The following is an 18,464-nucleotide window of genomic DNA, read 5'->3' as shown; positions in this document are numbered from 1 at the left end:
AGGAATGGCAGGAAGGGTCCCTCTGAGTGATAATTGTGTGCCTTGGGTGGTGTGACAGAGGACAAAGCCCAGAGCTGAGAGACTCAAACCACTTGACAAGAGCAATAATTGTCCCGAATGGTGCTGCCTGCAGAGACTTATTGCTGTTATCAAATGAAATATCTCCGGGAAAGACAGGGAGAGAGGCAGATCTGGCTCCTGACTGGGCTGAGCACCCAGGGATCATCAGTGCTGGATGTGGCATTACTGACAGACAGACTGCTCACACCTGGATGTCCTTAGAGCATCTTTGACCGAAGCTGGAGCCACTTGGAAAAGGTGCTTAAGCTGGCTCTGATCCCTGGTGTAAATTTTGAGGGATCAGGAAATGCAGAGCAAAAGTTAAGGCTCTTTCCCTGATTCTATCCCATGTGAAAGTAGAAAAAATCCTGAGTTTGCAGAAGTTTTTCTGCCAGAGGCAAACTTGAGCTCCTGGGTGCCTCATGTGAGGTGGGAGGGGGCAGATCATGGGGCTCCTGCAGGAAAACAAGGCAGGACTGATTGCTTAGTCTAGCATGCAGCACCAACAGAAGGATCTGCTGGCAGGACAGCATCCCTTCAGGGACACACCATCACAGCACATCCTCCCACCCTCCCCTGGACCTTCTCCAAGCCTGCAATGCAGGTGCTACTTTCAGTGCCTCCTCCAGCAACTCTGCTGAGTGAAAAAGCTCTGTCAGAGGGGGTTGGTTCAATTTGCAAACAGGCTCAGACAGCGCTTTCCAAAGCCAGGTGACCCCCGGAGCAGAGGCTCATTGTGTTGCAGGGGCTCCTGCCTGAATGCTAATTCTGGCAGGGAAGGAAATAATCATGATGGAGACAGATCTCCAGCACTCCTTCCCTATTGTCTGTGTCCTCTGCCACCTGCTCAAACAGCCAGGGCTTCTCTGCTCCCTTTTTGTATCCCTCTGAATGCTGCTTTCTTTTGTCTGTCTCTCCCTTCCACATCTCTTTCTCTCAGTGTCTGGCAAATTACAAGCAACAATGAAATAACATTTCTCAGGGAAAAAAAAAAAAAAAGAAAAGAAAGAAGAAAGACTTCAAATCAGAGAGTCAAAGCTCCTTCAAAGGTAAGGGGAAGAAAAGGGGTGGAAAGGAAAGACAGGAGAAGGAAAGGGGAGGAAAGGAAAGACAAGGAAAGCAAAAAGAAGGAAAAAGGAGGAGAGCGAGGGAGAGGGAAAGGGGAGGGCAGAGGGAGAGAAGAAGCAGAAACTGGATAGAAAAGAGTTGATTTTGTTCCCAAATGAGCCTCTCTCCCTGAAGAAGAAAGAGATCCACCTGGGCCACCACAAAACACAGGACAAGCATCCTGCAGACAACACTCAGCAGTAAGGTCATGGAGTGCCTTGGCACCAGCCTGAGGCTCAGCCCTGCCACCCTCTGCAGCTCTGGCAGAGCCTTGAGTGTTCTGGCTTAGGAAAACAGACATTAAAGTCAAAATGGTGCAGTCACAGCACTCAGGCATCCTATGAGCAAATCCATCTGGGGACTCATCAAACCCCACTTCTCCAGTCCCAGGCACTGGCAATTTCTTGGAGCATGCAGGTAGTGTGGGAATAATCACCATTACCTGTCAAAACCAGTCTTTTATTGGGTTCTGCAAAGTGGGATGCTGAGGTTGGCTGAAGTTACTTTCCTGCTTAGCCCAACTATGCTTAAAATGCTCCTTAAATGAGATAATTCATTGGAATGCCTAGGTGTGTCAGAGAATTTGTGACTCCAAAGGGTCATTAAAGGTCTGTCTTGCCTGCTAAGGCTCTTTGGACAGATATAATCTCTGCCCACGACCATACAATTCCCCTTAGCTTCCAGCATTTTAAAATAATACTTTACTTAAAGGAAATGTGCATACTCTTTTTAACTTCCCAAACCGTCCATTTTTAACCTGAAACCTGAATGCTCACAGGTCATTAACCAGTAATGAAAATCAGGGAGAGATGGGAGGGAGGGAGACAAAGGAACAAATAAAAGAGCATCGGCTGGGAAGTTGCTTGTTTGCAGCAGATGTAAAATGTGTGAACTGCCTGTAGTCTTCAGCCCTGCTTAATGCAGCAGAATATGTTGTGACAAGCACTGCCCAGCGTGGAGTGGCAGAGCTGCAGTGAAGTGGCTAAAGCCTGTAATTAGCTCTTTGACTAATAAATCATCTCACAGGAGCAGCAATGAAAATGACTCAATGCATATCCTGGAGACATGGATCTGATGGAGAAACCTCTGGAGAAGGAGAGGCCTCCACTGCTCGTGGGCACAGCTCCTGGCTGCTGGCAGCTGACTGGGTTTGTCCCCAAAAGTGACATTGCTGTGGTGGCAGCACTGTCATGACTCACACAGGTTCCTTGCAAGGAAAGTCACAGGTCCTGCACTTCAGGTGGGGAAGTGGAGGTGGACAGAGAGACTGCTCAAAGGGCATGTGAGGGCTGGAGGAAGGTTTGACTCAGCCTAAGGCCAGGTTGGATGGGATTTGGTGCAACCTGGTGCAGTGTAAGGTGTCCCTGCCCACGTGGGGGGTTGGAACTGAATGATCTTCAAGGTCCCTTTCAACCCAACCCATTCTGGGATTCTGTGTTCTCACCTTTTTCCTGACCCACTACATGCTGGCATGTGTCAGACTGTTTATATGGGGTTTTATCATCAAAATCCCCCAAAATAACCTTCACTCTCACGATGACATCAACACCTGTACCCCTGGAAGCCCTTTTTATGGGGATATGAGCAGGTTAAGCTGATATTACTGCCTGTGGGTCACAGCTGAGGTGCTCCAGCCCAGCCTGAGGATGGGATCCAGGGGCAGAAGCAAAAACTCAGTGATGGCACCAGCCAGCCCAAGGAGAAAAAAGGGCAGTTTCAAACCACTAGCCAACCTTTTCCTGACTGTGTTTGGAACCACAGAATCATGAAAGCTGGAAAAGGCCTCCAAGATCGTCAAGTGCAACCTCTGACTGAACACCCCCATGCCTACTAGACCAGATTGTGAAATCTACACCTCGTTTGAGCTCTTCCAGGGATGGTTACTCCACCACTGCCTTCATCCTATTTTAATGTTTAACCACTCTTCCAGTGAAGAAATTTTTTCTTAATATCCAACCTGAACCTCCCCTGGCACAACTTGAGGCCATTTCCCCTTGTCCTGTCACCAGCTGCCTGGGAGAAAAGCCAGACCCCAACCTCACCACAACCTCCAGCTGGTTCTAGAGGCAATAAATCTCCCTTGAGCCTTCTTTCCTCCAGAGTAAACAATTCCAGCACCCTCAATTAGGTAAGAAAGGCTGTGACACGACCCCAGATCCCCTGGGGACAGTGCTGTGGGCACGTGTGTCCCTCTGCAGCTCACCGAGGTGTTCTGGCACTGCACGCTGGAGCTGTTGAACCTCAAGGCTGGCACCCTCTGCTCGCTGCCCTGGATGTTCAGGATGCACTCGTAGCCCCGCTGGCCCGACTGTGGCTGGGGCAGGTTCTTGGCCTTCAGCGTGATGGGTTTGATCACCTCCACGGGCACCAGGATCTTCTCGGCCTGCAGCAGCTGGGGACAGTCCTGGGGAGAGAGCAGACACCTCACCAAGTCAGCACGTGGGTTTCCCAGCCTCAGCAAAATTCCTGTGGTGCTTCCCAGCCTTCTCAGTTCGCCTGATTACAAAGCCTTTGCAACTCCCTGGGCCTTGGTTTATTACAGAGCTATTCAGGGAGCATTCCTGGGAAGGTTCAGATAAACAGGTAAGGAAGGATTGCTTTCACAGATCTTTCCTCTCCTATCTCTCAGGCTTATTTCAGCCTCCAGGACCCAGGGAAGCCGCCTCTGGTGCTTTTTCATACCTGCTCTGTTTATTCAGGTACTAGAAAAGCAATCATGTTCTCTCCACAGACTTAACCCAGTCACAATGGCATGGTAAAAGTGAATAAAGCAAAAATCTGAGCACAATTCCTCAGTTCCCAACAGCCAACACACCACTGTACAAAAGGCACAGCTCCAGCAAGACCTGTTGGAAACTGTGGAGGCAGGGCTGTTAAAAAGAGAATTTATTTTGGCTCAGAAGAGGACAAAATATTCATTACAGAGATCTAGACCCAGCTGCCAAGAAATAACTGTTACAAAAAGCATGGAGATCCCTTGGAAAAGCTTTCCACTGGCTCACAAAAGGAGAAATGCCAAGTGGGTGTTTCTAATATGGTGCCTCTTCATGGGTCCCTCATACAGGTGAGCTCTGGGCACCCAAAGCTACCTAGCAGGTGGCTGCATTTAAAGTTTCATTAATTAGCACAGCTTAATTAGTCAGAGTGGCCATGCTCTGCTTCTTCATAGCAAAGTCAGACAACTGCAACATGTCCCTTTCATGGATTCTGGGGCAATATCAGCTCTTCAGGAAATTACTGCAGCCTTTGCCTGTCCTGTCCAATATTAAAGCCAGGTCCAGGTGGTTCCAGCAGAGACAGGGAACTGGAGGTGAGGGCAGGAGGAAAATTACTGATTTGGGGCAGAAAAGTAGGGAAAGGGACTGAAGGGTTCAAAAGTAGAATTTATGGCTCATTGAGAGCCTGGGATCTTGTTAGAGCAGAGGGTGGGAGCATCTTACTGAAGCAAAGAGCTGAGGGAGATAAAGAAATGGATCAGATGTGTCACACCTGTAGTTACACCAACCAGGGACAGAATTACAGAGCCAAGAATCATCACATGGAGGATGTGAGCTCATCCCCGGCCAGGGGCAGGGAGAAAAACTAGTAACCACCCAGTGTATCCCTGCAGTGAAGTCCAGAACCTTCTTCAGTCCCAAAGAGGATCTGAGGGTCTGTCCTAAGGGGGTGCCAGACTAAGGAGCCTGACAGATGATTTTTCATCTGCACTTACAGGGTGATGCTCACAGTGGAAGTAACTGAGAGCCACTGATGGGCTTCAACTGGGCTTATCCAGGCTGGCACCAGAACCAGGACAGCCAAGCACAGCCACTGGAGCAGGGTGGAGCTAAATCACCTTGGATCCAGTGGTTCTTTGCCTGAGATAATCTGGCGCAAGGCCTGGCTTGATGTGTGCTGCCAAGGTTTAATAGGCCATCCCATGAACCTGGCGGGAAGGAAGACGGGTTGGAGGTGGAAAACCCTTGGGGCACTGCAATGCAGGGATGAGCTTTGTCACTGTGACGCTCTGCACTCTTGGGGGTGGAGGATTGAGGAGCTACACCCTGTTCCAGCAATCTCTGTCCTCGCTGCTGTTCTGTTCTGTGATGGAACCTCTCCAGGGAACTCCTAATGCTGAAACACAATGGGTAAAGTGTCACTGAAGCATTTTTCTTGATAAAAGAGCAAGGCTTAATCATCTGGAAAGTCTTCCCAAGCTTGGGTTCAATGGTTCTACCATACCATGACACACCAGCATTAAGGCTCTCTGCTCAGCACAAGAAAGTAAGGCATAATCTATAATTCTGGCTGATTTAAGACCAATAAAAACCCCAGAGGGCAGAAGAAGGAGGAGATCTAGGCTATATTAGAGAGTTTTCAGTACTGATCACATCAGCAGATACCACATGCAAACACCATTTGGGACTTTATGTCTTCAACACACCTGACACTTCCCCATCACCTGCATAACATGTCCTGGAGCCTCTGCCTCAGCTCTCTCTCTTTCTCCTGGCACAAGGAAAGACATTGGCAGCAGCTTTTCCTTGTTTTTTTTTTCCTCCCCAGCTCCAGGAGTTGAGAGACAGATGCACTGGCAGAGGGAATCAGTGGGGCAGGAGGGTGGGAAAGCCCTATCTGCCGCCGAGCAGCCGTTTCCCAGGAGCGGGCATTTCACTTGATGTGTGTCACAGAGAAAAGCCTCTGATGGGGGCTGTGGGATGGAGGCTGGAGATAGTCCACTCTGTTACCTGCAGGCCAATCCCAGCTCTTCAGCCTGGTCTTTCTTTATCCTGTCCCCCTCCACCACTGGTGCTGTAACCTTTCCGATAACACTTGTTTCAAGTTCATTAACAAGCCGTGATTGAGGCAGCCCCAAAACAGGGTTCGTTTGCATATAAAAAGCCTTGCAGTGCTGTGAGGAAGTTCATTATAGATAATTGAAGAGGCAAGCGCCATAAAGAGGAAATCCTCCCAATGTGGCTTTATCTGATTGACCTAATGTTCTTTCTAATTGAAACGGGGAGGGGAAAAGGCAATTTCATTGGGTGATGTACTGCATAAAACCTCAGAGCTTGGACCAGGCTCTGGGTTCAGATTCAAACACAGAACTCATTTTGCAGCCTGTGTCAAGCTTTGGGTGCCTGGCCAGTTTTGTATTTTTGAGGGTAAAACACCAAGCTGACCGGAGTAGAGCCAAACAGAATGCTTTGTAAGAAAGAGTTATTTTGGACATCTTGCAGTGGAGACACTTTCTCTTCACCCTTCTTTGCTATGAACATCACCTAGGTTGGAAAATGCCAGTTTTCACAGGATGTAGGGAAAATAAAATCAGACTGCCAAAAACGGCACCCGGGATGGGCACAATCCCATCCCTTTTTGCCTTTGATATATAATAAATTAAATCTTTTGCCTGACTCTAAGGGGAGCTGGTTCCCAATCCAGAGAATCATTGTTGATTCATTTTGTGTGTGTAGCTTCATTCCAGTTCTTGAATGCTTTCAAATGAGTCAGTCCATTTAAAATAATATCCTTCACCCTTGCCAATTACTGGTATCAGCAGTGATGCACACCTCACATCACCAAAATTTTGCCAATTACCAAGTCAGAGAGCTTTTGCAGTGAAAACACTGCACGAAATGAGCTGTGCTCGTTGGGTCGATGGTAGTTTAATTTTCTTTATTTATAACTCCTCATAGAGCGCCTGCAAATGTGTTTTGTTGTAGCTTGCAGGAATAATAAAGTCTCAGAAATATGAGGACCTTTTCTCTCACATGTGTGTTATGGCCTTCATCAGAACTGAGCCCAAGCTGGTCTCCAGTGAGAGCCATTGTGAGGATGCTGCTAAAGAGGATGAGGAGGCTTCTCTGAGGCCATGTGGTCTGAGCCCTGAATTAATTAGTTTGGTTTCTTTGGTGTGCTTCATACATCCAGAGTTATGATTTCATGGAGGTTTAACTGTGCTGTTTCCCAGTATAGGTTGGAGACTGATCAAATACCCCGAGTTCCTCTCCTAGGAAAAGGCATTGTCGGGATGTTTCACAGCCTTGGGATATTGCACAGGGTTCAATGGTTCTACCATACGTGGCACACCAGCATTAAGGCTCCCTGTAGCTACTCAGCACAAGAAAGTGAGGCATAACCTATAATTCTGGCTGATTTACGACCAATAAAAACCCCAGAGGGCAGAAGAACCTTTCCAGCCTTTCCTTCATACTCCTCCCTCATGATCCCTGGCAGCATTGGCTGGATCTCCACTTTCTATGGAAGGAAACTAAAGCTCACCTAATGCTGAGGGCGCTGGGGGCACCATTGCCCAGATAAACTCAACCCTTGGCAATGGGTTTTCACCCTTCTTTTCCCATAAGCGTAGGAGTCACCTCCATTCAGGAACAGATTACCAATTCCTTCATTGCTCATTCTTTACTTCACTCCAGCACTAATTCCATCATCACTCAAAGCATCCAGTTCCTCTTTTCTTCTGCCATTAAAATCCATTTCTTTATCCCCAACTTTACAGGGTTTTTTTAAGACTTTCCTTTCAATATCCCTCATTCAGCAACCATCTTTGTGCCTTATCCAAGGCATCTTGCCTGAAAAAAAATGACCACATGGTGAATCTAAGTGGTGACCAAGATTGACTCACTCAGGCCCTTTGGGGAATGAAACTCAGAATGTTATTTACTCAGATATTACGTAAATAAATACATCTTTTGTTCATCTGCTCTGCCGAGCTGCAATGTTCTGTTTTCTCTCTGTTCCCTCTGGCTTTTACCCGCCCACTCTGCTGTAATCAAGTCAAGAGGGTAAGAGTTGAGAGGCAGGGATTGGGTTTTTTATAGAGATATCTAGACCACAGCATCTGGATACTCTGTAAATTAAAGTAGATTAAAAAAAAACCAAAACATTAAAACGAAAACAGACCAAGGAAAGAGAAAGAAAAGGAAGGCAAGGAATGAGAAAAAGGAGAGGGAAAACAGGCAAAAGAGAGTCAAAAAACCCTTAACCTCCCATTGACTTTGGAGAAATCAGATTTCACCTGGCTAAAACGCAGGAAAAAAAGTAAGTTTACAAATGAGAGGCAGCAGGGACTGCCGGGAATTTGTTTCCTGAAGCTGTCTCTCACACCTCTGCACTGTCACACGGGGTCACCACCCTGTACTGCTGCAAACCCAGGGCTCCAGGGCTGCCAAGCTGGTTCCTTTTAAGCTTCTGCACAGCTTCCCAGATCCTGGATAATCTGGAGAAGGAAGTAGCAAGGAGCTCTCCATCCCCAGTGCAGGAGGAGAAGGGGTGAGTTACAGTCCACGCTGTGTTTACATTATTATACCACTAATTCTTAGCGTCGTAAAAATTATATTTAAAATTTACACAAACGGTGCTGGGGAACGTTATTATGTTATAAAGTGGAATCAGGTCAATGCCTTGTAGGCAGGAATCCAAGCTCCATAAATTTCTGGATATACTTCCCCCAAATTTACATCGGCACCAGCAGCAATCAAACCAGCTCCGAAAAAAGCTCACCCGGTCAACGAATTTTTTAATGCACCATATATTTTATCTGCACTTCCTAGGTTTACAGTGTTGTTAGTTTGATTGATGGCATGCTTATTTATTGGCACAGCAAAAGTAATAATACATGAAGAAAATGCTCTGAACTTTAAAGGCAGCTGATGAGGAGAAAGCAACAGGATTTATGGGAAGTGTAAACATCTGCAGAGACAACAAAGGAATAATTGAGTCCCTGCATCTCTGTCACTTCTGGTGGCTCCTTTCTAGTTAAGAGTCTGCCACACACTCAGGAGCAAATTCCAACTCTCTTTTTTCAGGCATTGCAAGGGGTTCTGGTGCCTGGCAAAAGGGGGTTGGCCTGGAGGCTGGTGGCTAGGTTAGGGAAAAGATCTGGCCCTGTTTTAGCTGTGTGCACTCTGGCAGCTGCACATTTCAGTGGTGGCTTGCACAGATTAGGGCACAGATGCCACAGCTGGAGGGAGACCAGCAGGTCATAAAATGGGCTGGGTTGGAAGGGACATTGAAGATCATCCAGGTCCACACCCTGCCATGGGCAGGGACACCTTCCACTATCCCAGGGTGCTTCAACCTGGCTTTGGACACTTCCAGGGATGGGACATCCAAAATTTCTCTGGGAGACCTCTTGCAGAGCCTCCTCACTGATGGACAGGAGATCATCAGCTCAGCTGCCCTGGGTCCTTGGGCTCGGTGTTGTGAAGGCTGGGGAGTGATGAGTGATGCTGATCACCAGAGAGTGGCTGCTCAAAAGCAGGATCTAAATGAAGATAACCAACCTTCCCTGCCATGGCTCACTGCCCACTCCTGGTGATTGGGAGCAAAGTGATTCCCCCAAGGCCATGCAGGCAGTGCTGGGAAATGACCCAGGTCTGTTGAGAGCTTGATCCTAACCCAGGACTGTTCTGCCTCTGAAGTCAGTCCACACATCACTGCTGATGAACATTAATGATTTTACCCTCCTTTAATTCTTTATTAATAGAGTCTTTCTTAGCTGGTCCATTATTTCACGAAGATCAAGGTCAGGCTGCCATAATTATCCAAGCGCCACATTTATCCTTTTTAAATAGAGACACAACATTAGCTTTCTTTCAGCCCTTTGCTGCTTTGACACACTCTCAGAAGGAGAAGTAATGATCCAGAGAGCAGGAGCCTTCTGGTCACCGGATTAGGGGAGTGGACTAGTGACAAAAATAGTCAATTGTTTTGTCATGAGGTCCATCTGCTCAGTGGAAAGAGGCTACTGGGGACATGTGAGCAGCCTCAGTCCTGATGCTTCCTGAGCTTGGAAATCATAAATAATATGATTATGTGCATCGAGGAAGGTAGTGTGTGTGCAAGAGACAAGAAAACCATGTATTTTTGGGCAATCTGTCTTTTGTTAAAGGAAAACCCTGGTTTAGTAAGAGAGTTCTTCCAAACAACTCACACAGGAAAACTGGATTGTGCAAAGATGTGGAAGGCATGGAGCAGAGCACAGGCAGCTCTTAAAACAGTAATTGATTCCTTCTCTAATTATGCCTATATAAATCTGCACCCTTCCCAGCCAGCCTTCTGTCCTTCTATAAGGAGTTCTACCAGAAGTCCACATGAACTTCCGTGTATGTTCCTGTCCACGGCAGGGGGGTTGGAATTAGATGATGTTTAAGGTCCCTTCCAACCCAAATCACTCTGATTCTACAGTAATGACATTGACCTGTCACTCCTCAACAAAGTTCATTATTAACCAGTGCCAAGAAGTGGGTTTGGCACACATAAGGGACATTATCCAACTAAGAGTTCCTCAGAAGTGGGAGGCATTCCCATGACAACACTCTCCCATGGGGATTTCTGGGGTCTAACAAGGGTTGAGCCCAAGCTGTAGTGCTTTCTTCCTAAGAAGACTGAAAGTCTATTTCTTCTCTAAAGCTGTGCATTTTCACAGAGTCAGTAGGAACCTGAGAACTCCAGACTCTCTGGAATTTTGAGAGCTCCAGACTTTGGCCCAACAAGGCCCAGAATGGTCAGTGAGTTTGGCAGTGGATGGAGGAGACAGAGGAACAGATGGGCTGGAGGTTGCACAGAGGTCACGTTGATGCAAACCCACTTCCTTTAGAAACCAGGACAGAAGCCCAGGGAATCATCATAGCTTGGCTTCCACAGTGGGAAGGTCAGGACCACGAGATCACAGCTCTTATCATCCCCTCCCTCCCCGAGATCCACGGCAGCATGAGATAACACCCAAGAAAAAGCAAATGGACTCATGCTCAAAGAGCAGGCAGGGAAGGAGGGGGTGGGCTCCTGGAGATGCCCCAACAGAGGCAGGACACACATTCCAGCCTCACCTCTTATCTGCAGCCTCAACATTCTGAGAATGTTTCTCCTTGGCCAGCCCCCAAAGCAGTGAATGCAGCTGATGCTACAATGGAGAAAAGCAAATTCTTCCAAGCCAAGACATTACCCTGGACTGTCTGAATGGGGAGTTGTCCTTCCTCCCTCAGACTGCGGGGTGCCACAGGGATCCCAGCAGTCCTGACAGATATCCAGAGAGCCAGAAAACCCTGTAGCCACTTGAGGCATTACAATAGCATTGCACTGAGCTAGGCTTTCAAAACAACATAAGCTCTTGCCGGTGTTTTTTCAAGGATGCTGTGTTGGCGGGGACAGATGAACATTACCCTGCTGCATTCTGAGATCACTCTGTCCTGTGGGATAGATAATCCTGCATGACAAAGATGAGCAGCCCAACTGTTATGAAAAACAGCAGGGACACAGTATTGAGTGTCAGATGTTTCTTGTATCTCTCATTCCAACCAAGCTCCCTGAGTTGCTCCTCGAAATCACATGAGCAGGTCCTTGATTAGTCACTCACAAGGTGAGGCTGAGCTCTAAGAAAACAAGATGTGCATTAAGGTAGGATGTACTGCTCTCAGAAAAGCCCTTTTCCATAATTTCTCAGATCCTGTGGTGGTTTGGTTGGGGGTCTTGATGAGAGGAGGAAGGATGGAGCTGTTGTGCACCAGGACAGATTTCCTAAAGATCCATCACCATTATGATCAGAAATAGATTAGATATTAGATAGATGAGATATATATTAAGAAGGAATTATTTATTCTGTGGGTGATGAGGCCCTGGCACAGGTTGCCCAGAGCAGCTGTGGCTGCCCCGGATCCCTGGAATTGTCCAAGACCAGGCTGGATGGGGATTGGAGCAATATGGGATAGTGGAAGGTGTCTCTGCACATGGCAGAGGGTTGGAATGAGATTATCTTTAAGGTCCTTTCCAACCCAAACCAGTCTATGATTCTAAGAATTAATACATCTCTCTGCTGAAAGTTACTGAGATGTATGCAACAATTTCTAATTGTTGCAGAAATTCAACAAGTTACCAGCCTTTTCCCCTGCCAGCTGGCTGACTGCAGGGCAGAAAGGCTCAGAGATGGCAAAAGATACCCAAAAATAACAGAAGAAGCCTCTTCACACTTTTCTTCTTCTTCACCTCAGCGCAAGTCACCATGACTGGCAAACAACAGCAAATGATCTAATTTGTTTGTACATGCTCAAAGGCTTCTCACGAGCAGCCCCCACTGTGAGATCACAGCTCCAGGAACTAAGGATGGTACAAGCACCTATTAACTGGAAGTGCTTACCCAAATCAGAAGGTGTGAGGGAATCAGGGGCACGGAAAGGTGAATGTGTCCAAGCCAACTCAGAGTCAGAAATACAACTCTTATCTGCTGAAATCAAACCTGTGGCTCTGACACTGGCTCTGAGCAGCATTTTCATGCTCTAACAAGACTCCCTGAACAAGGGAGAGATTTTTGTCCAGCCTCCATTTTCTGTATTTAATTTCCTCTCATCATTATCTGAAGCACCACCTCTGAAGAGGATGCACCCACTACAGGACACATCTCCTTTTCTGGGGAAGTGCTGTAATGATGGATGGGGGCTGAAATGCCACAGCCTGAAATGCCAAACCACCAGGAGACCCAAGGCACAGCTGGATCCAAACCATCTGCTGCAGCCTCCTCCTGGGTTACCCCTGCCTTCCCTGGATATGATGCAGAGCAGACCAAACTCCATCACACGTGCTTGGAAACCCTTCTAGGAGTGAAATAGATGCTAAACACCAACCCCCTGTGCTGCAGGTGCCACGAAATGTGTGCAGATCCTATCTGCATGGGGTAGCTGCCAGTGCCCCTGATGCCTCGAGTTTTAGCTTTTGTATGTTTCAGATTCTGTGCTGCTTTAGTGTGTGGGTCTGGGCTTCATATTATGGGATGGTGAGCTCTCTGCACAGAGCAGGGAGACAAAACAATTCCTGCTCCAGCTGGGCACCAAGGACAAATGATCCAAACCTCAGGCCCAGGAGCACAAACAGCGTGGGCTGAGGAGAGAAAAACAAGCAGGATGGGACTGCATGGGCTAAAGCTGGAATGGGACAATGAACTCCAACGTGCCAATGGAGCAGAGCTGATCCCAGTGAGAGCCCCCGGGAGCGCTCGTGCATTTTGGGACCATTTGGGTTCATCTTGGGTGCAGCCCTGGCTGGGCTCTTGTGCTGCCCAAGGTGGATCTATTGAGGCCTCCTAATAAATCCCTACTTTATTTTTTAATTCTGTCCAGCCTCTGTTCTAGATCAGCCTTCTCAAGGCATCACCCCTGCCTTGCCCAGCAAGCTGCCTGCAGTTGCCATAGAAACTCCATACTCCACCTCACACCCTCCCCTTAATGATAGACAGGTGCCAGGATAAATGAAGGGATAATTGACAAGCCAGGAAAGGGTTTGGAGCTCTGGGATTGGCCTGGCTGGAGCTGTCATTGCAGCCCCTGAGAAAGGAAAGGTGCATTCATCTGAGCAGGGCTGGGTTTTCCCTGTGCTGAGGCTTCCAGCAGTCGCCTCTCTGGATGGGTTAAGTGAAGCTGGAAAGAGGAGAGGGATGAAAACTGAGCAGTTGCCACAGCAACAGCTGAAAGTGCATCACCAGAAGGGTTTTTGATGCAAGGGAGCAAGGAGCTGGCCACGGTCACCCGATGGCCCAGCAGGTTCTCTGTCCCCTCCCCAGTGCAGCCGCCCAGTTCACTGGGGTGCATTTTGGGAGCAGGTGGGTGCTGTGACTTCCTTCTGCACCTTGAAGAAAGGACAAAACCAGGACATTTGGAGGGCCTGGAAACCTGTCTGGGTTTTGGAGGCCTTGGGGCAAAGTCCCCTCTGAGCCTGAGAGGGAGCAGCAGGAGGGGGAAGGCACTGCTGAATTTACTGCAAAGTCCATGATGAGGAGACATGGACATTAAACAAATAAATTGGGATGGGATAGGAATGGAATGGAATGGAATGGAATAGAATAGAATAGAATAGAATAGAATAGAATAGAATAGAATAGAATAGAATAGAATAGAATAGAATAGAATAGATTTTCAGTTCAAAGGAACCTAATAGAGCAGATCAGAATAAAATATTGTATTGTTGGTTCAAAGGGACCTACAGCCACCATCCTGCCCAAACTTCCTGACCACTTCAGAACTAACAAAAATTCAAAGCCTGTTATTAAGGACATTATCCAAATGCCTCTTAGATTCGTGTCAGCTCAAGCACCATCACCCTCCATCTTCTTTTCCCCCTCTTCCTTCCACCCCTTTTCCCAACAAACGCCTTCCCAAGAAGGACCAGCAGCCAGGCAGAGCTAAATCAGTGCAGTGGTGATGGAGGCCACCAGGACAGCTCTTGATTTGGCCCAAGGCAGGAGCAAAGCCATGCTCTGCTCCTCGGCAGCTGCTCGCCAGCACGCAGCTCACAGGGCTCCCCATCACTCCTGACAAATGAATATTTGAAGCAGTTGTTCCTTTTATGTGGGCTTTGCTGTCATTAGCACGTACAACTCAACATAAAACACCTCGGTGTGAGATCTTTTTTTCTCTTCCCTTTTTAGGCACAGATGAAAATCCTTTTAATGAAAGGCTTGTTTGGGGGAGAAAGAAAAACACACGCACGCACATGTTGGCTGAGCAGGGAAAGATGAAAACCTCCTTCAAGGTAATTAAATTATTATGTATCTGTTAAACCTGGTGAATAACAGATTTGTTATCTAGGCTTGCTTTTGCCTTGTGCCATTTTCCTCCCTCTTTTTTCCCCTACAAAAAGCTAAAATCCTTGCAAGGCCTGGAACAAGATAATGCTCATCTTAGAGAAAAAGGCACAAATAAAAGATTTATTCCTTTATCCCATCAACTCAAGCAGGCTATCCCAGCATCCCTTCCTTATACAAAAACATTGACATTAAACTTCTCCCTGGATCAGAGCAGATCTGAATGCAGACAAGACAGATGAGGCAATCAACATTGGGTAATTGATATCAGGAGACAGGTGGTGTCACACTGGAGACCCTCAAATCCATTGTTTTACACCTCTTGCCCCCAGTTCTTGTTGACTGTCTTGCCCACTTATAGAAGAAGTGGCTGAGCTCTCTTGCTTGGGGATTGTGTCAGGTAAGGGCTGATCTCAGAGTGGGAACCTGCAACGCAATGGTTTGTACTCAGACTTTGAGCCTGCACTCTGACTTTAGCTCTGGTCAGCAGAAGATGTCAAAAGCAGAGACAGGATGACAAAGAAAAATCCCCAGAAGTCCACTCCCTTCTGTCTCTGAAACTAATTCTCTCCACTTTTGCCATCAGCTCTTTGGGAAAAACAACAACAGCAGCAACAACAATCCACTCCAATATTAAAATGTCCTTTTTTCCCTTGTGCTTTCCCTTCCTGCCTCAGTAACAATAATATCAGCTCCCCTTTCTAAAGCAAGAAGTCACTCAGTATATTTCAAGTGAGTGGGCCTGGATTTCAAAAACCTGCTGTAAAGGGAAATTACACGCCAAGGTGAAGTATTTCTTCTACAAATCATCTGGGGACATCATGAACCCTCTGTGATTAAGATCAGTGCCATAATCATAAATACTCCTGCTTTATGACTAAGCTGGAGCTCTTCACTAGAGCAAACCTGGGCTTTCCCAAAGCTCCCAGAGTGGCTGATCCAGATCTGTTACAGACAGAACTGATTCACCTGACAAGTGGCAGGTAAGAAAGTCATATCTCAGAGCTGATGTTGAGGGAACAGGCATTTTCTGTCCTTTCTCCATCTCTGGTTGTTTTGCCATTTGCAGCCTGGGGCTGGCTGATCCCAGCCATCCACAAGGCAATTCAAAGGCTGCCCTTGGATGGCAGGTAACAGCATTTTCTTCACAATGTGGGCTGCAGCCAGAGCCTTTCTGCTGTCCCTCTGGATCCATCTCACATCCATCCAGCATCCTGCACTAACCAGCAACTCATACTACAAGGAAATACAAGCAAAAACCCCAAGATCCTCTCAGAAAGCATGAATAAGGCCTAGATGAAAGGCTGAGCCTGTGGGAGTCCAAAACCTTGTGAGGCATCCTAAGGAAATGACGGAGTCAGGAGGACACAAGGGCACAACCTTCCTTTGAGAGCGCTCCAGACTGGCCCGGGGTGAGGGGTGCCAGCCCAAATGAGCCCACTTGCAGCCCAGGCCATCTGGACAGTGGGAATCCTCTTCCCACAGGATGGCAAGAGGTTGTACAGGCAAACAGAGAAAAAAAAGCACCCGAGGGTGGGCATAGCAAGAGAAGGTGAAGGCCACAGTGATGAGGAGGGTGAAGGCTTGGTGTGCCAACACTGATGGCTCCAGAGGGAAGAAGTTTCTGGCATGGCTCCATGTGACAGAGTAACACCAATATTTGTTTTGGGGAGATGCCCGAGTTAATCTGCTCAGCAAACTCATGGAGAGACATCAAATGGGATGGTCCAACCGCCCCATGCTTCCCATCAGCACCTCCTCAAGATTTACTTAGCAGGTACTCATGCCTGGGTGGTGGCAAAGCTTTCCCTCTCCTCATCCTCCAGGCCTCTAAATGCTGGTAGAGGAAAGGATTGAAAGGAGAATGGATATGAGAGGCCAGTAAAAATAGAGCCACTCAAGGTGAGGGTGCACTTTGAGCTCTGCTGAAGATGGGAACAGACCTGGGTCTTGTCAACCAAGTGAGACACGTGGCATCACCAGGAACCAGGTGAAGGTCTGGATGAGTGGTTTCTATTGTTCAGAGAACCCACTCAAGTGCACAGGACAGAAAATGATAGAATTACAGGTGACAGTAAAAAATAGGCAGCGGAAGTTTTGGTGAGAGCGGTGAGTCAGTGAGAAGATGGCTTTCAAGAGAAACGTGGGAGCTACATATTCCTTCAAAGTGCCATTTTACAAAAAAAAAAAAAAAAAAAAAAAACCAAACCAAAACAAAAAACCTTTCTGGCCACAGAGTGATTGTAAATCTGTTTGTCAGAGGGCACTTGTGATGCCATCCTTCCCCAGCCCTTGAAAGCCACAAATACACAGAGGGAATGAGCAGGACCCTGAAGCTGCAGGGCATTTCTCACACTGCCAGGCACAAAGCAAGCTCTGAAAGTTTTGGGAGTTGCAAGGCCTTTATCTTTGCAGATTTTGTCATTCCAGTCCTTCGTCTGTGGAGCAGACAGCAAAATCAGCTCCTGAGCTGAGCAGATTATTCCAAATGTTGTATCCCAGGGGAATAAGATCCCATTTGTGCCCAGAGAAGGCAAAAAAATGCTGCAGCCCCCATTAGCAATGACCAGTGTAACATCCATGATGCTGTCTTTGCCTTGTAGATCAGTTGTGGTTTTCCAAGGTCAGGTCTGTGCCTCTTCCTGCTGCCACGAAAATCAGAAAGGGAGCAGGGAAAAAAATCACAAAGCTTAGCAGGGAATTCTCTGTTAGAGGGGGTAGAAGAGAGGAAAAGCAAACTCTGCTGACAAAGCCCCCCAGAATGGAGCTGTCTCCTGAAGAGGACATCTTTCAGAAACAGAAGAGAGGTGACAAAGCTAAAAACAGGCAGAGTTTGATAAATTCCTGCCTCCTCCCCAGTTCTGCAGAGCAACACCTCAGAAAGGACAAAATCAAGAGCAGTGGCTGTGCCATCCCCTGCCCTTTCCCTAAGAAACTGAGATAATTCTCATGATCTCCTTTCTGGTGGATCAGGAGATCCACTGAGGTTTGTAGGAATTTCACTTTGGGCAGGGGACTGGCAGGGAGGAGAGGTGGGAGCTGGGAAGGTGAGTCCTGTGCTTGGTACATGAGGCACACCAGAGGAGAGCAGGGGTGGTGGTGGTGACATTGCACAGTTGAAAACTGAGACAAAGTGTCCCAGAAAGAAAATTAGGTTCCCACGGTGCCTGAAGTGGATGGGACAGAAATCTGTGGCCAGCAGGACTGGCCAAAGTGTGACAAGGTTTTGGAATAACCCTGGGCTGCCTTTCCTCACCGCTCCACCACCAAGCCCAGGGCATCAAACCCTCCAGCTCCTCAGCATGTTTTCCAGTGGTTCTACAGAAAATCCTGAATCCTGGTAGATGGAGAACTCATGAGTATTTATGGCTTTTCCCAGTGCCAGAGCAGGTCAGGACGTCTGATGCAGGACATCTCAACCAGCACAAATGTGACAGCTCAACCAGCATTTACAGAAGGAGTGGGAGGGAATGGCAATGTCGCAGGAGTATAAAGACCCTACACGTGGGACCGGGAAGGAATTAAGTGGCTTCCTATTTGTATTCTCCTTGCCTGCAAGGGCTCCTTGGTTATAACACCAGCCAGGCACATTTGCAGCTCTGCATTATGACCCAAGCTCCAGTTCAGCTCAGTCAGTGACAATCTGGGGGGCAGTTGGATGCATCTGCCATTAGGCACCAAACCCACAAAGCCCCAAAGGTGTTCCAAACACGGCTGGAATCTACTGAAT

General features: G+C 47.6%; 1 protein-coding gene across 2 annotated transcripts in view; it reads right to left on the bottom strand.

Moving 5' to 3' along the window:
* PLXNA4 (plexin A4) overlaps positions 1-18,464 on the bottom strand; it is a 446,965-nt gene that overhangs the window by 86,721 nt on the left and 341,780 nt on the right. For both annotated transcript variants that reach the window (XM_068189379.1, XM_068189378.1), the window contains exon 10: positions 3,371-3,571. In XM_068189379.1, coding sequence (XP_068045480.1) covers positions 3,371-3,571 — 201 coding nt within the window. The remainder of the gene's footprint in view (positions 1-3,370; positions 3,572-18,464) is intronic.

The sequence above is a fragment of the Anomalospiza imberbis genome, chromosome 5, assembly GCF_031753505.1.
Source record: "Anomalospiza imberbis isolate Cuckoo-Finch-1a 21T00152 chromosome 5, ASM3175350v1, whole genome shotgun sequence".
Lineage (NCBI taxonomy): Eukaryota > Metazoa > Chordata > Aves > Passeriformes > Viduidae > Anomalospiza > Anomalospiza imberbis.
This window is presented reverse-complemented; position numbering and strand designations above follow the sequence as displayed.